The 22,912-nt window shown below is 42.1% G+C and overlaps 1 protein-coding gene across 1 annotated transcript in view; it reads right to left on the reverse strand.

Annotated features, from left to right (window-relative positions):
* ADAMTS12 (ADAM metallopeptidase with thrombospondin type 1 motif 12) overlaps nt 1-22,912 on the reverse strand; it is a 330,050-nt gene that overhangs the window by 302,180 nt on the left and 4,958 nt on the right. The window contains exon 2 of the mRNA XM_078444728.2: nt 19,422-19,783. Coding sequence (XP_078300854.2) covers nt 19,422-19,783 — 362 coding nt within the window. The remainder of the gene's footprint in view (nt 1-19,421; nt 19,784-22,912) is intronic.

Genomic DNA, 22,912 nt, shown 5'->3' on the forward strand with positions numbered 1-22,912 from the left:
AACAAGGTTAAGGGCAGCACAGGCACCAAGTTTATTAGGGAGAGAATGAAAAGAAAAAGACTGCCGCTACCTGGAGGGGCGCCTTAAGGAGGAGCCCCCTAAGGCGTCTGAGAAGGAAGCCTCTAGCCCTTACAGTGGTGGGACCTTTTGAGGGGGAGTAAGTAACTGTGCAGCTGCTGAACCACGATATGGTCCGGGTGGGTTGTCCCAGGGAGTGGGTGTTGAAGAAGGTCCAGTACTTTCTGCTCCCTTGTTCACAAGGGGCCTCTTATCCCTGCCTGCCCAAGGTCAGTCTGTCTCCTGTCTCAGAGCCACACTAGAAGTCCCAGAACCAGGCCAGAAGCTGTGGGATCCATGCCGAACACCCCAGACTCACGGAGTGCACTCTGGGGTTCATGCCCGAGGCCGCAGATACACACCAAGACCCCTGATCCACATCCAGTACTCCGCATCTGCACCAGACAGCCCGGGGCTCACACTGAACTCCACGGCCTTGCTTTCTCTCCGCGAAAAAATGTACAAAAGTACAGACACCCTTGAAAAATATTTAGCAAAGTCACACCTTAAAAAAAGTCCTATGCAAGGCAAAGTCTTCTCACTGTGCCCTGGGACTTGGACACTCTTACTTACTTCCTCCTGACCCTTGTTTGAACAACTATCCTTTCTCTGTAGGGTGAACCTCTGCTTCCCCATGGCTCCTCCCGTCTCTCCCCCAACTTCCAAAAAGAAAAGTCAGCTCATACTTATGTACTATAGTGTTTTTACTTATTCACTGACATGTAATTTTGCTTTTCTTCAAAAAGAATTGACTACATTTGGAACTTTTTTCTATCTCCGTACTTTTCGGCATAGTACACTGTGGTTTCTGCCCACCCCACACCACTGTTCATTGTGCTTGCCGTGACATTGTAGACCCTGACACATCTTCATGTTTCTCTTCTACCCTCCCCTCTGACTCCATGATCTTGAACACCTGTATACCTGAATAAATGGTGTTAACAACACCCATGCATCAGATAAGACTCTGCTTAACTATGCCTCATCAATGCCTTCTCAATCCCCAGAACACAATGATTATGATTTTACTTTGTTGGGATATCTATGTATAGAAGTACAACAGGTAATTGGAAATGTTCACCTGTGACTTAACAAGAGAGAAAAAAATATTTGGTAATCCTATGCGCAGAAGTGAAATGTGTTCTCCTGGTGCTTGTCAATCATGCCTGTGTTCCTTTTACTGATTCCCATTCTGTCTTTCCATTGCTTACATGAATTTAAAAGATGCTTTACTTAGAGATACATTTCAAATTATACAGCTGACTCGATGGTAAAATAGCATGTGCTTTGGGGATGACTTCACTGTAAGTAAACTTACAGAGTCGCACCTATACAAAGGGAGGCTTAACAAAAGTATAAGTCACAGTCTCGTAAAAGCTTTTTAGAGCAAAAGGAATTTAAAACAGGAGTTGTCCACACTGAAACTCTTAAACAGACCTTTTCACACCGAAACTAGCATAAAGTTTACATAATATCCACAATGTTCCATAAAGAACTATTGATAAAACTCCATGGGCTGCTGGAAAAACACAGGGAAATAGGAAGCAGACATGGTGCCAACCACTGGGGCAGTCTCTGCAGCAAAGCCCAGCTAACAGTTAGTGCAGAGGCCCTGCAGATAACACTTCCAAGGACAGAAGACTCCAGGAAACCAGTAAAGTGGGCATTACATCAAGAACTAGGGTAGCAGGTGTGAACACAAAGGCAGGAAGCAAAGGCAAGGACAGCAACCAAAGGCAGAGCCAAACTTGGTGGGCACGGAACAATTACCAAGGTAGAGCTGAGGATCTGTCACCAACGCAGCATGGAATCACAGAATATCTGAATTGGAAGGGCACTGGGTGATCACGCAGACAAACATGGTCAAATTATAAGCAAAATGACCTTCCCTCTCCCTATTCTTCCCATCTTGAACAATTCAGTTCGAAAGCCCTTAAGTAGGTCAGAGTGCAGTAGGCATCTGTATGAGATTGGAGTAGTGATGTCGGGGTTCAGGGAGCATTTAGGTGGAACAGAGCAGAGCATCAGTGCCTGAGTAGAGGAAAGGGATATCTGCATAGGGGGAATGTGTGATGCAGGATACCAGAGCCCAGAACGAAAACAAGGCAAAGGCAAAAAGGGGAAGTGATGCAGTGCTGGGTTTTTCAGTGCTAGTTTCTGGGCTCTGACAACCCCACAGGGCACCAGCCTCGCTAGAGAATCAAAGCCCCATGGTCTGGCACGAGGGGCAGAATCTAAGCAGGATAAGGGCAGCAGCCACATGAGGCAACTGGGGGAAACCAGCACGGAACACAGAAGCCCAACTGACGTGAGAAGGGCATCCAGACAAGAAAGATGGTTGTAGCAACGATAGCAATGGGGTATTGGTTACAAACAAGGGGAGTGATCAGATGAGAAAATATGCTAAGAATAATGGGAACCAGTTTTGGCATTGTCAGAGAAGATATTTTTACAAACTTGAAAAGACAGAAAACCAGAATGAATCTGTGGTGTTGGACTGGAATTGAATGTATTGGTGTAAATTTGTAATTTTCTATATAGATAGACTAATAACTATAGATGTAATTTGTGTTTTGATTTAGGGCCTGGAATAGCGACACCCAATAGCAACAAACTATCTATCATCTAATACCAGCAGTGAGGCACAACGACAGCACTCTTATATTGCAGATGCTTATTAATGGTAGCAATCAGATGCTGGTTATTTGCATTTCTCCACGTAAGCACTTGAATATTACCAAGGTGGTAACAAAATGCACAGAGGACCTATGGGGAGCACTCAAGGAGTCATTTATTGTACTTAAGTGTCAACACTAACTCCCTGAAGCAAGCTAGAGTCACAGGAGGGCTTAGAATGCAGATCTTCTGGCTCCACGCTCAGAGCTTAGTCCTACTATGCCACCAGGGTACAGCTCTGGTCTGGGAATTCTAAATTTTTTTTTTAACGTTTTTTATTTATTTTTGAGACAGAGAGAGACAGAGCATGAACGGGGGAGGGGCAGAGAGAGAGAGGGAGACACAGAACCGGAAGCAGGCTCCAGGCTCTGAGCCATCAGCCCAGAACCCGACGCGGGGCTCGAACCCACGGACCGTGAGATCGTGACCTGAGCTGAAGTCGGACGCTTAACCGACTGAGCCACCCAGGCGCCCCAAGGTCTGGGAATTCTAATTTACATTCCCAACTTCTGTTCTCCACACAGACACCGAAATTTTTAAAGTCTACACTAAAAATTTCTGTCCTATTTAACATTGAATAATAACCTATATTGTTATATATAATAATCTATTATCTATGGGCGCCTGGGTGGCTCAGTCGGTTGAGCATCTGACTTTGGCTCAGGTCATGATCTCTTGGTTAGTTGGGTTAGAGCTCCGCGTCAGGCTCTGTGCTAACAGCTTGGAGCCTGGAACCTGCTTCAGATTCTGTGTCTCCCCCTCTCTCTGCCCCTCCCCCACTCACGCTCTGTCTCTGTCTCTGTCTCTCTCTCTCAAAAATAAATAAGCATTAAAAAAAAATTTAGTAATAATCCATTAACTAGATTAATAACAATCTACATTTAATTCAGTCTCAGAAAGACGAATACAAATGGCCAACAGGTAAATGAAAAGATAGTCAACATCACTAGTCATCAGGAAACGCAAATCGAAACGACAATGAGATAACACTTCATACCTGTTAGGAAGTTATTATTTAAAAAATTAAAAGCTAACAATTGTTGGGGAGGATGTGGAGAATTTGGAACCCTTATACACTGTTAGAAGGAATATAAAATAGTGCAGCTGCTTTGGAAAACAATATGGAGTTTCCTTAAAAAAATTAAGAATAGAACTACCATATCATTCAGCAATCCCACTTCTGGGTATACATTCAAGAGAATTGAAATTAGGATCTCAAAGAGATACCTACAATCCCATGTTCATTGCAACATTAGTCACAAAAGCCAAAACATGGAAATAATCCAATGTTCATCAGTAGATGAATGGATAAAGAAAATGTGGTATACACATGCCAGGGAACATTATTCAACCTTAAAAAAGAAGGAAATTCTCCTATTTATGACAACATGGATACATGGATGGGGCTGGAAGACATTATGTTCAGTGAAACAATTGAGTCACACAAGAACAAATGCTGCACGGTTCCTCTTCTAAGAGGCATCTAGAATAGTCCAGGGGGTAGAAGTGGACCATAGAGTGGTGGTTATCAGAGGATGGGGGAGAAAGATACGGGCAACTGTTCAATGGGTGTAAAGTTACAGTGATACAAGAGGAGTAAGTTCCAGAGATCTGATGTGCACATAGTGCCTGTAGTTAACAGTAAGGTGTCATATAGTTAAAAACTGAAGAGGATAAGTCTCATGTCAAATGTTCTTACCACAAGAAAGAAAGAAGAAAGAAAGAGAGAGAGAAAGAAAGAAAGAAAGAAAGAAAGAAGGAAAGAGAAAGAAAGGAAGAAAGAAAGAAGAAAGAAAAGGAAAAGGAAGAAAGAAAAATGGGCACAAGGAAACTTTTGGAGGCAACAGATATGTTTATGACCTGGATTGTGGTAATGGTAACATGAGTATATACATATCTCCAAACTCACCAAACTGTACACATTAATTATGTGCAAGATTTTTTTTTTTTTTTGGTATACCAATTATATCTCAATAAAACCCGATGGGGAAAAAAAAGAAAATTCTGACACATGGTATAACATGGTTGAACCCTGAAGATATTATGCTAATTGAAATAAGCCAGTCACAAAAGAACAAGTACCACATGATTCCACTTATACGAGGTACGTAGAGTAGTCACCTTTAATTAGACATAGAGTGAAATGGGGGTTGCCAGGAGCTGAGGGGAAGAAGCGAATGGGGACTTACTGTTTAATTGGGACAGAATTTGGGAAGCTGGAAAAGTTCTGGTGATAATGGTTGCACAAGAATGTAATGTACTTAATGCCACTGAACTTCACACTTTAAAATGGTTAGTTTTGGGGCGCCTGGGTGGCTCAGTCGGTTAAGCGGCCGACTTCGGCTCAGGTCATGATCTCACGGTCTGTGGGTTCGAGCCCCACGTTAGGCTCTGTGCTGAAAGCTCGGAGCCTGGCGCCTGTTTTGGATTCTGTGTCTCCCTCTCTCTGACCCTCCCCCATTCATGCTCTGTCTCTCTCTGTCTCAAAAATAAATAAATGTTAAAATAAATAAATAAATAAATAAAGTAAAATAAAATAAAATAAAATGGTTAGTTTTTGCTATGTATATGTCACCACATACAACAATATCCATAATAATACCGTTGAAGCCTAGGCAGAGGAGTTGTTCTGAAAAGGTGAGTTGGGAGTCTAGGGACAGACATAAGTTGTATCTTTAAAATGTTGCAGCATGTAAATGGATTACCTGCTTTAAAAAACATTATAAATGGAGGGGGAAATCTGGAGTCCTCTCCTATGGTGATTTGTGCTCTAGATTATTTTTTCTTCCCCTGGATCAGTAATAAAAGGTGAACATGGGGAGAGAAAGAGTGAAAACTTTAAATGGCCAAGCATTTTTCTACCTTAGTAGAAAAATGTGATTAAGAAAAAAGAAATAATTGAAATGTTAACTTATTTCGTCCAAAAGACTAAATGGTGAATAATAAAGTATATGTTAATTCTCGGGCACTGCAGATAAATGTGAATATATAAAACTATTTACTTGAACATTGGAGGAGATATTTTCTGGAGGACTGAACCCTCTAGTTATTCTGCAATTGCAGTAGTAACATTAATAATAATTATGTAGCAATAATAATTAATTAATTAATAATAACAATAATAAGAGCTACATATACATAGTTTCTTGAACATATACTCTGTGAAAAACAGTGTTACACACTCAATATTTTATTTAGTCCTCACAGCCAACCAATAAAAACAGTATTATTAGGTAAGTCGCTATTTACAATCTAAGAGAAAATCTGCCCAAAGTTACAGAGCTTATGACCAAAGTCTATCTAATTCAATAGCCCACCAGGCTGTAAACACTACATGCCTCTCATCAAGATGACCCTGGGAAATTTCCAGGGAAAATTATCACAAGAAAGGCTCTGACATCAGCATCCTCCTTCTGCCACCATTTCCCTAGCACAGAATACGTCAGTACCCACCCCCTGCACAACTTGGGCTAGAACAGTCTTTCTCACTGTCACATTTTTGATTTCTCATTTTTCAGATTCAGTTTTCAAAAGAGAGGTTTTTACCTAGACATGACTCATCATCATCATCATCATCATCCCATTTTTGCACACATTGCCATATGATGGCACGTGCCTTGGCCACAGATCAGTCACAGTGTCAGAGTGCCTGAGTTTGATGAGACAGTAGAAACTGCTCACCCTTCATTTCACAGGTGAGGAAGCTGGGACCACAGGTGTGAAGGAACTTGGGGCTCCTGCGAGCCAGGGGCGGTCAGACATAAAGCACAGGTCTCTCAACTCCAGGCCCAGTACTTTTGATTAATAAAAGCCTAAATCTCAGGGGACTGGCCTAGAGATTAGAGTAAAAAGGAAGAAAAGCCTCCTTATCAAACTTGTCTCTCTCTATTAAAACAGTTTAATGTAAATAGAATTAACTAGTAAAAGAACAAATCCTTTCCAGAGAAAGGATGTAAAGCATTTATCAGTGGATCGCAAATCCTTTCCTGGTCATTTGCCATGGTCATTACTGCCTTCACAACCTTCCAGAGAGAAAAGAATACTCACTGAAGGGAGACTGGATGCTTGCCTCCCATCCATCATCCAAAATCAGATGTGCTGTCTGCTCTGATGCAATTTCAAATGAATGAGGGTCAAGGATATTTTTACACCTTTAACTATAATTATAACTGATTTCAGCCATTTCTTCTGCAACATAGCTTCATATAAAAACCCCTTTCTGTGGACTTATTCTGTATTAGCTAACCCCCTCCCCCACTCCTAACGCACGCACACACACACACACACACACACACACACACACACATACACTGCTCCTGCCCCTGCAATAAACTCTCTCTTATCTGGAAGTTCTGCTGTGAGCAGCCTATTCCCACTATTCTTTCTCTATCAAGCTGCACAGAGATTGGAAAGGAGATAAGACATATATTTTTTTTAAGTTTATTTATTTATTTATTTGTAAGTAATCTCTATACCCAACATGGGGTTCAAACTCATGACCCCAATACCAAGAATTGCATGTTCTTCTGACTGAGCCAGCCAGGTGACCCAAGATAAGACATATAGTTTAATATATGCTATATATGAGATAGAATTTCATGTACTTTAATTAAATTAATATATATACTATGTATTATATATGAGAGATATAACTTATGTAAATTATATAAATTAACTGAAAAGTAATATGTAACATAATATAAAATATAGATTATAGGGGCACCTGGGTGGCTCAGTTGGTTAAGCCTCCGGCTTCAGTTCAAGTCATGATCACATGGTTCGTGAGTTCAAGCCCCACTTCGGACTCTGTGCTGACAGCTCAGAGCCTGGAGCTGCTTCAGATTCTGTGTCTCCCTCTCTCTCTGCCCTTTCCCCGCTCATGCTCTGTCTCTCTCTCTCTCTCTCTTCTCTCTCGCTCTCAAAAATAAACATTAAAATTTTTTTAAATCTGTATTATAAAATATATAAAATATAAAATTAAATAAGTTAAATATATCTGCTTTGTAAGTTAAATAACTTGTACATTATATAAGTTAAATAAGCCTCATTTTAGCTAACAACTCAACTTTTTGTGTTTCTGCTGCACATATGCTAAAAAACAAAAAAATAGTAAAAATAACCAAAATGCAGCAAAAGCAAGAAAAAGAAAGGACAGCCAAAGAGAAAGCCCAGAAAATCCACCGCCACAGTGGGGGGAATCAGTCATCAAAGATAAGCTGAGAATGTTGGGGGATTAGAAAGAGAAAAATGCAGCTGCAACTTAAAAAAGAACAAAACAAAACAACAGAAAACAAGACTTGCAGGAAGAAGGGGGGGCTGCTTGGAAGAAAGATGTGATATCTGATGACCCAGTCAGAGACTGTGGAAGCTGTGCATTTTTAAACTGTGTGACTCATTCTCTAGGGCCAAAGCAGAAACCAAGGGAGGAAAAAATTTCCAGAGAAAAATCTGTCCGCAAACAGAGTGGCGGTGGTGAGGGGAGGGTGGACTGGTGACGAGGGGAATCAATGACACCAAATGGGACCGTTCAGTATGGCACACTGTAGAACTCTGACAAATCTGTTTCTCAGAATAGCTTATTGCCTCCCAGGCAATTTCGCTGAGGAGCCCTGAAGGGATGTGTAAGTGGGAATGAAACTGAATTAGAGACAGTGGGTCTGGTACAGGACACGCTGGGGTATGAAAGTCACTTCTTTTTTTTCGTTTATTTATTTTGAGAAAGAGAGCAAGCACAAGCAAGTGGGGGAGGGGCAGAGAGAGAGGAGACAGAGAATCCCAAGCAGGCTCTGAGCTGCTAGCACAGAGCCCCACTCGAGCCTCGAACTCATGAACCGTGAGGCCATGACCTGAGCTGAAACCAAGAGACAGACACTTAACCAACCGAACAGATCAGGTGCCCCTGAAAGTCTTTTTCTTTCAATGAATACTTCAAATGTCTCAAGGAGGGAAATAAACAAATACAACAACATACACTATTGGGAAATCTCAGAAGATCGTATTTTTGTAACGTGTGTGTTTAGAGGAAGATTTTCCGTGTTTGACTATTTTGAAAAGTCTTAAAAGCAAAAAACCAAGTGTAATCACTGAAGAAGGGGAACGGGACAACTGTGGTGTTACCAGATGGTTTGTGGGGAGTAGAAAGAGAAGCATATGCACAGCTTCTCTAAAACCCCAGTGTATTTAGTCAAGGATATAGAACTTAATGGAAGTAAGTGGTCTGGACCAGGAGTGGAGTCCAGGGCTCCTGTCCCTGTTGACTGTGGGGTGCACTGACATAAGTGGTCCTCTCTGCATGGATAGTGTCCTCCCAGGGCTGAGAGGAAAGCCCCATCTTTGCTTTGCCATGCCCTTTTATTCCTAGACTTTCCTGAACATCCTGGAAAACTCCACACTCACAGTTTCTTAAGGGAATATTTATAAACATTAAGGTTTCCTCGTTCTTAACCCAAACTTAGCATCAACCAGGCTCCATCCCCTTGGGAGTGGAAATGAAAGTCTAAATGTATTCGTTGTTATTGTCCCTCCTAGCCTTTGGAGGGCCCAGAAAGCCTCTTCTCAACAGCTTAGATGAAGACACCAAAACAAAAGATTATTGCTTAGCATACTCACCAGAGATGAGATCAAATAACCTGAGAACAACTGGAAGCTGTCCTGGTAAGAGCTGTTCATGTCAAGAACAAGGGTTCTAATAGAGCTAAATGCTGTGGAAGTCAGAAGATTAGCAAAGGATGATGGAGAGTATATCTGGCCACCATCACCTGCCTCATTTGGCTCCCAGGTCTCATGTATCTTTTCAGTCTTTTTTTGAATCACATTTTCTAAGATTCCTCTTCCACCCTTCTATCCATCAACATTGATTAGAACAGCAGCATCCCCCCCTACTGTCTCTAAGCTTCACTAGATATTTGGGCCAACAATTTGCAGGAAGGATGCAATATGTAAAAGGGTGAACTCAAACAGAACTAGTATCTCTGGGTTTGGTGAGTCAATGCCTGTCAACTTTTACTGCACATACAAATTACCTGGGGCTCTTATTAAAATGTAGGTCTGATTCAGCAAGTCAGGGTGTAGGCTCTGAGAATCTGCATTACTAACAAGTTCCTGGGTGATGCACATTCTGACGGCCCATGGGCCACACATTTAGTAGCAAGGACCCAATCCACTCAACTAACAGACCCAAAAAGGCAAAGGATCTCAACTAACATCACATCGTTAGTTAGTATTGAACTAGGACTTGAGCCCAGCTCCTCTGACTCCCAAATCCAGTGGGACTGCTCTGTATGAAAAACATGCCAAGTCTCCACGGACCTGCTATGGCTCTCTAACACAGACCATCCGGCCAAAAATAAATTAGTTATGTCACACTGAAAAACCATCTCCAACAAGCAAGTAAAATGTTTTTCAGTTACAAAACCTAAAACCCAGGCCTCCTATTTTCTCATTTTTCAAAGATCTTATTAATATCTGTTAGTCAATGGAGATGTTTTTGAAAGGAACTAGAGCTTTCTGAAAGCTAATATTTAAGCTTCCTGGACCTGTGACTCGTACGCGATCAAAAAAGAAGAGAAATATTAATCTATGAACATCAAGTGGGAAACTCCGGACACCCAATCTTCAGTGTCTGTAATGAAAACAGAAATGAGGTTCAAAATAAAGACTTCAGAGAAGAGATATACAGGAGAAGGGAGTGACATCTGTATCTGTATTTGTGTGGACCCATAAGTCAAGTAATTAACCCAATAACAAACAGAGCTCTGGCCTCTTATCTCCCATAAGATGAGGGTCATTCCTTCTCCTGACCTATACCTGGCCCACAGAGAAGGTCCCTAATTCAAGATCCAGCAAAGAAAGAAAACAATGCTGCTTCTTGAAGTATACGTTCTTCAGCTCTCTCTCTCATTTCCAATCCATCATGCTGGGAACTCACAAGATGAACCTGCCAAATTGAAAAGGAAGTGGAAAGATGAAAAAAGAGGAGGGGAGAAAATAATGCTCATGTTTATGAGCCTGTAACACAAAGCACCAATAGGGACAAATCTCCCGCCAGCCAGTTCCAAAGTCTCACGTCTGAGTAATCATGGGTCTGACCAGGCAACCCCCAAACGTCAGGGGTCACAAGGAATTCCTCAGCCTGGGAGCAGAGTTAGGGGATACACAGAGCATTACTTTCCCTCCCTCCTGGCGAGGAGCACCAAAACCTGACACACAGGCATCCCACAACTCAAACGACTGTTTTCGGCAAAGGAGCCACAAAGTTCCAGATCAGGAAGCAAGGCCAGAAGCCACTCTGGGAGTTTTCCCACAGAGTTCTGCCAGTGGATTTCATTCGTCAGCTACATCACCCTGGGCTGCAGCCGGAGTTCAAGAACAAGAGGGCAGAGATGGTTATGTTATTTGCTTGTGTGGAAAAGGAACTGGCAGAACTTTCCATCTGGGCCAAGAACTGAACTGCCTTTGAGGGAGTAATGCGGAGTGAAGCACACCCCTCTCTCAATGGAGGCACCATCATAGAGCATAGAGTTTTAAATGCCACTGATCTCATTTACAGCATTCACACAGCAAAACACAAGAACACCTAATTCTAGGATTTGGGGAAATTAGAATCTAACAACGTTTACAAAGGTAAAATGATGTAACAGCCTATCCCAGCAAAAACTGGTATCTTTCTAGTAGAAGCTAGACAATTCCAAAGCTTCCTACTGTGCTACATCCTAAGATTCAATTTCTTTTTGGAGCATACCTTCCGTTTGTTTGGATGGCAAAAATTAAAATTCTCTTCACCTCAATGTAAAGATAGCTAAACAAGGAAACAGAAGGATGCCTTCAGAATCGCTATTGGGCATATGTTTCAACAGAAACGTTTCACTATAATTTGTGCATTTGTATGGGAGAAATTGTTTTTCTCTAGACAGCCTGGTAAGATCTGAGCATTTATGTTAACTCTCTCTTCTTGAAAAGGCCTCCTCCCTTGTCTTCCAGCTCAAGCAGTTGTTCACTGCAGATCAGAAACAAAGAGCCCAATAGTTTCAGGAATTAGACACACACTGTTCTTCACCTTGAACTGAAGGAGAGATTGGGAAAAAGCACTGGTCGAGACTTGCGATACCTCAGTGGAAAAGGATCTGTTATTAATGCACATAAACTCCCCACCTCTCCATCCTGTTGCAAGAAACCGAGTACCTTAGGCTTTGGGAAACATGCTGGTGATGGATGACTGTGTCCCCATGTGACTGTCATCCGGGAGCCACAGAGCCAGGCCACAGAGCCCTGTGGGGAAGGGGCTCCATGACTATTGCAGTAGCACACATGTATGCAAATTGCAAGAAGGTGTGCAAGAGAGACAGATGAAATTTTAAAAGGTGTCCCTCTCAGACAGATGAATTTTAAACGGCACCCATCTAGGTAGACAAATTACAAAAAGATGCTCCACTTTGGGCAAAGGGTTTATAACAAACCCTCTTTTCGTCTTGAAACTGGGATTTGGTTCAGTTGGCAGAGCCTGATCTGGATTTCAGGCCTCCACCCTCCCCTTGATAGGGCACTTTTGTGGGGTTTACTATGTACAAACTACCCTGTGGGGCCCAGCTGCTTTAGATTGGGGTTGCCCATGAAGCAAGTAGCGATTCCTTGCAGGAAACACCTGAGAAGAAGCACGAGAAACAAAGATGAGACTCAGCCTAGGGTGGGGAAATTTTCCTCCTTTCTCAGAGGCTTCATGATTGGGCCCAGGACTCAGTAAAGAATTCTGTTTCAGTGCACCCTTTTGCAAGGAGATTGCTGGTGGGGTGATCTTTGCTACGTATCAAAAGGCCAAGTGCTTGGTTAGAGACCCTTTTGAAACTCAGCCTACACTCAGCACACCCAAGGTGAAGAGAAGTCTTAAGTTGTTATTTGTATCGTACCTTCCTTCCCTTTATATGCAAACTTTCCAAAAAGTCTTACTGATAATTACAGTTTGGAATCTGATGTGCTTTACAGAACTAAGAAAAGGCCTGACCCAGGCTCAGAAGAGAATAGCAAAGTTGATAACAGTGTCCTCTTCCCAAAGTCAACATGATAGTGGCAGTCACAATGCTCTTAGGGTGATGAACCCAAGAGGGCCATAGAGCAGAGCAACATCACACTGCCACAATGAGCCAGTGCCCTGGGAACCCACTAGAAGTGATTTAGGGACCATTTAAGCAGACTGTACCATAGAAGTCAATAGGTGGTGTTCAAGTCATTGTTTGGGTAATTGAGGAAATATAATCTCATTGTGAAGCCACAGCCTGGGGGGAGGTCTACAAAAACTTGAGGCAGTAAAAGACTAAATGCTGAAACATACACATCCATCCATTCAGCCAGTATTCACTGAAGGTTTACTATCTAACATAGCTAAACATGTGTGAACAAGACAGGGTGAGGAAAAGAAAAGTTAAGCAAAAAATAAAAGAAAACATCAGGTATCATAGGATCTTTTTAAAAGTAAAATGGGCAATGTGGTAGAACACTGGAGGTTTCTACTTTAGATTCAGTGGTCAGGGAAGATCATAAGCTGGGATCTAAACAACGAGAAGGAGCAGCTAGGTAGAAATCTGAGGGAAGAGTGTTCTAGGCAGAGAGAACATGAATGCAAAGGCGATGAGGCCAGAGTGTGCTTGGTACGTTTGAAAGACAGAAAGGTCAGTGTGGCTGGAGGGCAAGGTGATGGGGCAGGAGGCCAGGGAGGTAGACAGTGATCAGGCCAGAGGGATATTGGAAGCTAAGACAAGACATTCGGATTTTATTCTGCTATGATGGGAAATAAGTAGAGATTTTAAGCAGTAGAGTGCACTACTCTAGAAATGTGTTTAGAAGTCCAATCTGGCCACTACGTGAGAAATGGCTTGCAGGGAATTGAGAGGAAGTGGAGGAACCACTTGGGAGGTCAATTCAGTGGTGACTAGAACTGGGGCAGAGTTTCTCAACCTCGAAACTATTGACATTTTGTACCATAAAATCCTTTGTCGGGGAGGGTCATTCTGTGGTTTGTAGAAAGTTTCCAACATCACTGGCCTTTACTTACCAGAAGCCCAAAGTAGTCATCCCTTGCCCAATTGTGACAGCCAAAAATATCTCCAGACATTGCCAAATGTGCCCTATAGGACAAAACTACCCCTGTTGAGAATGTGGAAGTGATAAGAGGGGTAGATTCTGCACATAGTTTGAAAGAAGAGCTGACAGGATTTGCTGATAAGAATAAATACAGAGTAGGAGAGAAAGAGATGAGTCAACCATAGGATGAGTCCATGGGTTTTGGCTGAACAACTGAAAGAATAAAGTTGACACGTACAACAATGGGGAAAATGGCAGGAGGAGGGAATCAAGAGTATTGCTATGAACATGTCAAATTTGAGATTCCTATCTGGCATACATGTGGAAATGGCAAACACAGTTGGAGTTGCAAGGAAATATCAGAGTTAGATACATAAATTTAGTAGTTATTCACATACATGTACAGAGATAGAGCTAGATGAGATAGATAGATAGATAGATAGATAGATAGATAGATAGATAGATAGAATAGATAATTATACAAATAGATGATTAGATAGATAATAATGATAGATAATGAATGAACAGAAGGACAGATGGTCAGATAAACTGACAGAGGAGTAGACAGCATTTGGGACTGGTCAGGATCACCTAATAGAGGATGAAGTTAGAGAAGAGGGAGCTACAGACAAAGCCCTGGGACACTCTAGTAGTTAAAGATATGGAAAGAAGCAAAGGATGTTGAGACAGAACTCTTAGGGTGGTAGGTAGGAGTAAAACCATAATAATGCAGTACCACTTACGCCAAGAGAAAAAAATACATAAAAATAGAAATTGTGTCAAACGGTGCTGAAACATAAGTACAGTGAAAACAGAGAGGCACCCACTGGCAACACAAAGTTCACTGATGACCTGACTAGAGCAGTTTTAATGAGGTGCCCCAACAAGGTAGGTGAAGAGATTCAGTTACTCCTACTAAGCCAACAAGAGAACTGGATACTTTTCAAAAGTAGTTAGAGCTGTTATCTACAACAGCATGAAATAGGCAGGGCTGACTAACATAATTATCCATGTTTTTATGTAGGAATGGTTTGCAAGGGGGTTAAGGCAGTCACTGAAATGAAGGTTCTTGCTACAACTTTTGAGACAGGTTGGACACTTAAAAACCTATAAACAGTGTTTAGACACTAGAATTCTTCTAACTGAAAAGAAATCATAGATCATACTAATGAGGCATAGAAACTTAGGCCACAGCACAGAAGACTCTTCTCCAAACATACTGTGAATCAATAAACAGAATCTCACCTGTGAATAAAATGTGGTCATCCCACCAGGCGCCATCTTTCAGCAGTGGGGGAGACAGTGAGGCTCAGCGCAGAAGAAACTATCATCCTATCTGATTTAGAATCAAAAAACTCTCCAAACCAGAATACTTCAAGAATAAATATGAGTAAACAAACAAAGGGAACAGATTTGCAAAAACGGTTTCACTAATTTTTCCCCAAATAAATTCTCTGACCCAGAAAAGTAAATTAAAAAAATACAAAGCAATTATTACAGTTCGTTTAACAGCCTCATTCTCTATTCACGCTAACTACCCTATAGGTGGGATAAGCCCGCTGGTCCATAAGGATAGCCCAACTAATGGGTGATACATTCGAGGACAACGTCTGGGAGATTTCCTGGTGAGAAATGCCATCAGAGTGAGATTTAGAATCCCTTCTAAGGAGCTATAGAATTCTCACCTTGGGAAGGAGAGAAAACCAAGCATCGTGGACCTTTTACTCCAACCAGTCAACCTGGATAGGTCTCATGGGAAGAAGTGGAAGAAACTTATCCTGTTCATCGACTGGACTAACTGTAACAAATGTCAATTCTACGAGTTTATATATAAGTTTATATAATTCCTACCAAAATCTCCGCAAATTTTTGTGGTCAGACTATTCTAAAATTTATACGGAAAGGCAAAGGAACTAGAATTACAAACACAATTTTGGGAAAAAATAAAATGTTAGGAATCAGTCTACTAGATTTCCAGACTACTTATATAGCTATAGCAATAAAGATGCTATTGATGGAATAGAACACAAAACTCAGACTCACAAAAATATCTCCAAATGAATTTCACAAACGTAGAAACAATTCAAAGGAGGGAAGTTAGCCTTTTTAAAACAAATGGTGCTGGAGCAGTTAGACACTCATAGGCCACAAGAAAAAAAGGGAGAGAATGAACCTCTACCTAAGCCTCACATCTTATACAAAAATTTACTCAGAATGGATTATGACTTAAATACAAAATGTACACATAAGGAGGGAGAGAGGCAGGAAGGAAATGGGTACGGCTGTAAAAGGACAACATGAGGAACTGTTTGTGATAGAAACGTTGGGCATCTTGACTATATCAATGTCAAACTGCTGCCTATGATACTGTGCAGTAATTCTGTAAGATGCTACCATTGGGAGGGACTGAGTCAAGGGTACATGGGATATCTCAGTATTCGTTCTTACAACTGCATATGAATCCACAACAACCTCAAAATAAAAAGTTTAACTAAAAAAAAAAACAACTAAGAATAATACCTCTTTGAAAATTGTAATCCATCATTGAGCTCAGATCAAGAAAGGAAATCTCAAGGTGCCAAAAGGGAAAAGGAAAGAGAGTTGAGGGGGAGTTGAAGCTGAGTGGCCCCCGAGAAAGAGAGCTATTTGGATTTGGGTCAGGACCTAATTCTCCAGTAGGGGTGGGAATTGAGGTTAGGGTTTAGGATAGAGCCAAAAACCATATTCACTTTAATAAAGCCTGAGCTGAGAAATACTGTCTCTGACTGTGAACAAAAATTTAAAATATTTATTAAAATAAAAACATTACAAATATTTACTGACTCGGGTATCCAGGAGCCTAGACTGAGTCCTCGGTGGAGGTGGGGTACCCATGAAGAATCTGAACCCCAGTCCCATATCATACACAAATGTGCAGGATAACATTTTGCAGAAAATCTCAGCTGAAATACTAACAACATAGCCTGGAGCAAATCCGATAGGGTCCCTGGCAATAGCAAATCCAAAACCACCCCACTGGAATTCTCACAGGTAATGACTCCCACTGAGGATCAATTCTAAGTCTAATTGATTAAACAACACAGTCTCTCCATCAAAAAACTTAGAATGGAACAAATCAACTAAACTGTTAAAAAAAAAAATTCTGTAACTTTAAGGTTATAAAGACTTCAGAGGAGAGGGTGGTGAGAATGTTAAAGATGACCAAGGAGGGGCTGCTGGGCAGGACATGGGCTGACTGTCTGAGAGCAGCTCCCAAGAGGATGGGGACCAGAGGTGTGTGGAAGGTATTAAATGGAGGAAGGAGGCCATCCCACACCCTGTCATGAGTGACCTTTCTTGGGTCTTCAGTCCGCAACCATCTGAGCCTGCTCCAAGGGACACTAAATAGACCTTAAATTTTAGGCAACTCTAAGAGAACACAGTCTCCAGCATTACCATGGCTATATCTAAAGCAAAGAATATGCCAGCCCTGAGCCAGAGGAAGGAAAAGCTCATGTCTTGTTCTACATGACAGTGTTTTCTTCCTCAGAAAGCTTTCTCAAATGCCACCTCTGTCCTTAGGAATGGTGAGGGGCTTAAAAGCCAATATACATCCTAAGCCTGCCATCCTGTGAATTTGAGTGTGGGGTCCTGTTTTGGTGAAAAGGAAAATAAATATCCCAGAGGTCAGATCCCAGACAAGTGATCAGGGGAAACCAGACACAAGGCCAACCACTATCCTTTTGATGAGAAGCACTGACGATGATGGCACACGAGCAAATGAACTTGAAGCCAGCCAGTTCGTATGCTCACAGAAAGGAAAGAAACTCATTTGGATTTTACGGCTTATTTTATAACTATCATTAACTGTTCAATTCTGTGTGAAAGGCACAAAACTAATCCCAGTAGATTGGTTCTTCTGACAAAATCATTTAGTGATTTGAATCTAAAAGTTTCCATCGTCCTGGCTACCACATTAGTCCATTAGTTAATATTTGCTTCTTTGTGCTCCTGTACTTAGAATGAATCTGGAATCTGAATCTGAAAATGCCCACATGGTACTTTGCTCTGCTCCCTGGGGCCATTTGAAATTGAAAAGCTCCCAGCATTCTGTTTCCAAGCCTGACATAATGCTAACCAGTGTGCAATCTCCCTTAGAAAGCACAAGAGGAAAAGAGGGGGCAATTGAGAGCAGCGGTTCTCAGCCCTGGCTGCATGTTAGAATTACTTGGGAAGAGCTTTAGAGTAATATTGACTAATGTTGCTAATTAATACCTGCTCACACTAATTCATTGGCTGTCAACATTTACCACACATTAGAATTTTCTTGGGAGCTTTAAAAAAATACTGATGTCTGCGCTTCACCCTCAGACCAGGTAAATCAGAACATCTGGGAAGAGGGGTGGGGAACGGGTATTTTAAAAGCTCCTGGGTTGATCCTAATGTTCGATCAGGGCCAGTGCTTCTTAAACTTTACTGAGCATCAGAATCTCCTGAAAAGCTTATTAAACCAAGGATTTTAAATACGCAGGCAACAGAGACAGAAAGTAGATTAGTGGTTCCCCAAAACTAGGGGAGATGAGGGGATTGGGGGGTGCCTGGTAAGGGGTAGAAGGACTCAGGCTCAAAATAACTGCCCAATAAAGTTATTCAACTTCTCCAAGCTTCATCATCTAGAAAAATAACAAAGATGGGGGGTTGGGGGGTAGAAGAGGACAATGTACATAAACCACCTCATAAATGACACATTCCAGTACCTGGCATATCGGAAATATAAAAAAAAAAATGATAATGACAGCCAACATCCATTGACTGTATTATTTACCAAGCGGTCTTCTAAGTTTTATATATATATAAATTCATTTCATTCTCACAATACTGTACTATAGGGGCCGGTAAATTTTTTCTGTAAAAGTCAGAGAGCAATTTTTGGGCCTCGTGGGCCATACAGTCCTTATCCCAACTACTGAGCTCTGCTGTTGTAGTTTGAAAGCAGCCATACACAGTATAAACACATGAGCTTATCTGTGTTCCCATAAAACTTTATTTATAAAAAACAAGAGGCAGTCCAGATTTGGTCTGTGGGCCATACTTTGCCAACCCTTTTTCTATGAGTTGGGTACTGTCATTATCTCCACTTTACAAACGAGCAAACAAAGGCACAAAGGGATAAACGGACTGCCTAACTTCCCACACCGAATCTGATTACGAAGTACACATAGTCAGCCATTATGCCATAGCAGCTACTCACCACTGGTAAGCCTCTCAGTCCAAATTCAGGTTTTCCTAACTCCAAAGGGCCGGCCAGCCAGTTAGTCACAATACCCTCCGAGCCGCTGCAGAGACTGAAGACCCACCTCCAATCCTCCCCTCCTCCCATGCTGTTCCCGGTTGAACCCTCCCTGCTCTGAACCCTCAGTGCCTTGACTCTCCATACCTCCCAGATCGATCCACTTTTTATGTGATTTTCTGCATTTCTCCCCAGCCCATTTGGCAGCCTGGACCACGCTCATCACAAGTGCTCAATGTGTATGTGCTGAATGTGTCTGTGAACCCACTGGTGCTGGACGTGCAGGACGAGCCTATAGGGGCCTGGGGACAGAGAAGGGAGGTAGGTGATGGACCCGGGCACTCACCAGTCCCTGGCAGGCACTGAGTGCTGCAACCCCGATTCTGGTGCCCTGTTGCAGAACTGTGCCCCTGAGATGGCAGGGGGGTGCCGAGGAAGCCACCATCTTAACACGGGAAAGATTTCCGTATCTCCTCTCCACGATATAGCTTTTGGAAAGAAATCCCTGATTGACTGACAAGTTGAAGAACAGGTCCTTCTCCTCGTGGGAAATTCTATAGTACACCCGATCCTCTGGGCCATCCAAATCTCTCTTCCTCCTGTCGCTGGTGACGGGATGGCGCAGGCCATGTGATAGAAAATGCCCACTGGCATCTACGCGGACAGGAGCCACCACGTGATATTCTGGCAGGGCCTTGACAAAATGCGCTGAAAGAAAAGGACACAAAAAATAAAACCGAGGGAATTCCCTGATGAGTCTACGGCAAGGTGAATGCTCTGCTATTTGGAACTTAGACGTCAGCTCGCGGATTGCAAAGTACCACTGCTGACTTGAAGTTTACAGATTGTGTCTACCACGCATGTACTGTCAACAGTAAATTCCCTGAACGACTCAAACTGACTCGGGGCCCCTCCTTGACGACACGTGGCAGTCTGCACCGACACAAAGGCACAGCTCTGGACGGCAGATGCTTTGCCAGAGACAGATTAAAATGAGAATTAATGCCTGAGTACTGTTAGGAAAGGGGCAAGGTCAGTATAAGGAATATTTCATATTTCGAGGCTTGAGTTCATTAGTACAAATCACAGAGCTTGGCTGTTTGTTACAAAGAGCTTAAACGCCTCAGGAACTTCCCATTAACTCAGGTTAGAGGGAAAATGAAAAAACAGCTAACCCACCATACACACTGACAAACTTCACACCCGTTGCAGCCTAAGTGTTCTGCAACGTAGCAAAGGCTGCTTAAAGAAACTTGGATGTTTATTTTTATTTTTACAAAACGCACAAAATAAAAGGGTAAGATGAACCCTGCCACTTTAAAAAATGCTAGACGGGAACACTCGTCTCTGCCACACACAGGGACACACGCCTTTTGACTCGTTTGTGTTTAAAGTCCCCGCCCCCTCCTCTTCATTCTGATGTTTGAGAATAACAAGGAGTCTCTCTAGCAGGGGCTAATCATCACTCGGGATTACAGGCTACTTCCAGCAAACCAGTAGCCACTTAGTAAAATAACTAATCTTTTGCTTTAGAGGGAAAAAAAAAAAAGGAAAGAAAAGAAAAGAAAAGGAGCAAGGGAGGAAGAGAGAGAGAAACAAATTCCACTTGCCACCTCCTAGATGGATTTCTTGCACTTCGAGCTCACATTGCTTTGTTCGTATTACCACTCCCAGCTACAGTGTCTTTTGCACTTTCTATCAATACTCTGTGCATTCCCATGTATGTTTTAAGTCTCAACTCCAGTTCCCCCTCTTCTTTCACTTAAAGTCCCTGGTTGAAGTTCTTTCTCCCTCCTTTGGACCCTCACCCAAGGCCTTACTTCCTGTAGCTCCCAGAATGGTCTCATTTTACAAGGCCTTTTGTTCATCGCACTTTATTCCCAAAGCCTTTGGAGCCTAGAACCTTGCACGTGGCAGCCTGGCTTGTAACGTGTTGCTGTATCAGGGAGTATGTTTGTGGCTGGTTCATTATAAGAACTGGGCTTAATAGAATACATTTATAAAACAGCCTCCCCCCACCCCACCCTCCCCCTGCCAGACAACTGCCTTCAAACACACTTTGTGAAATTGTTCACTTCTGCCTTGGATGAAATATGGGCAGAGCAGAGTTTTCACTCTTAGGTACTAATAAACAGTCTCAATGTTTAGGTGTAAAAAATCCAGACCCATTGCTTCTAATTGCAACACTTAGGAGCAATAGATCACATAGCAACATGGAGAAATCTTTAAAAACAATGTTCACTGAAAAATAAGAAACAATACAAGTGAATGCAGAGCCATCTACATCAATGGAAAATACATGCACACAAAAACAATAATACAAAGTCTGCCAGAACATATGCAAAAAAATACATATGGAACCCATTAAAATGGTTTTCCACGAGGAGGAATGGGAGTGGGGACAAAAATGCATTAAAAAATAAAACCAGAAAGGGGTTTTGCACAAAATGATGACGCTAGTGTGCCATGACCTAGGAGTCACATTGACTCAGTCCTCTGTACTGCCTACTCCCCAAGGAATATCTGGACATCTTTAATATCAGAGTTTCACTGCCCTTCCAAGTTCAGACCTTAGGAGAGGAAAGGCCAGGTTAGGTGGGGCAAGGGTGGATGTGGTTGACTTCCACAGTATTATTCTCAGTTACTCTTCTCTTCTACTACTCATGGCAACACCTCTGACTACCCCAGGATGAGCAGTGGACGGAAGTTAAGGGCAGAAAAAGTCTTATTTAACGGTGTATAGCCATCATCTTGCAATGGGACCAGCAGTCCCATTGGACTGGTCACTGCCCAGATGCTGACTCTTCTCAGGAGAAGTTCCGTGTCCCTTATAAGACCTGTCTCTGAACATACATCTCAAAAAACTCACCATGATTTTTGAAAGTATAAAATGAAAGATAAAGCTTACGTAAGCTCTAGCAACTATTGTTCAAGGAATAAAGAAGCAAACAAATTTAGAGCCTTTGACCTAGTTGCTTTTGATCTAATGGATTTTGATCTCATGGATTTTTGATCTAATGGATTTTGATCTAATGGATTTTTAGGAGAGCCAACATAAGCTGGCTATATAATAATGTAATGATAATAACCACAGTAACCATTTCATGACCACCTGCTATGATCCAAGTACCACAGGTCTCTTCTCATTCAGTACTCACACAACCTGTGATTCACAGATTCAGTGAATTCCCTTTTCATAGATGAAGAAACTGAGCCTACAAGAGGGCACAGAGTCAATATGCAACATTATCCATATTGAAATCTCATGGTTCTTATTTCAAAGCCACGTTCTTAGACACTTCCCTTCACGTACATAAACAGTGCACTTGGCAGAGACTATGACCTAGTAGAAGTGATACTACCACCACCCCCTGCCCCCCCCTTCCCCAGGGATGATGATCTGACAAGAAAATAACGGCTTGACTTCTTTAAGACGCCTCAATTTGCACAGCAATAAATGGAGATAATAACTGCCTATTTATCAGGTACAGTAATAAGAGATAAGACTAGTTTTGCCTCTTCATTTGACTGCAAACCAAGTAGCGAAGCCATGGCAGCCCATAAGTGTGGGCAGAAATAAGAGGCCACGTACATAAAGGGTGTGACTTATGTGGTGGCCCAACTGCACTTGCCTCACCTACACAAGGGCGTAATAACAGTATCTACCTACCTTCTAGGGTGGTTTTGAGGATCCAGTGGATTAATATATGTAATGGATTTAGAAGAGTGCTCGACAAATAGCACTCAATAGCTACTATTAGTATTAAAGATAGAAACTTGGCCACCAAGGATCACCATGGCCATAAATAGATGTAACCTCCAAGCAGAGACAGGGGA

The sequence above is a fragment of the Panthera onca genome, chromosome A1, assembly GCF_046562875.1.
Source record: "Panthera onca isolate mPanOnc1 chromosome A1, mPanOnc1 haplotype 2, whole genome shotgun sequence".
Lineage (NCBI taxonomy): Eukaryota > Metazoa > Chordata > Mammalia > Carnivora > Felidae > Panthera > Panthera onca.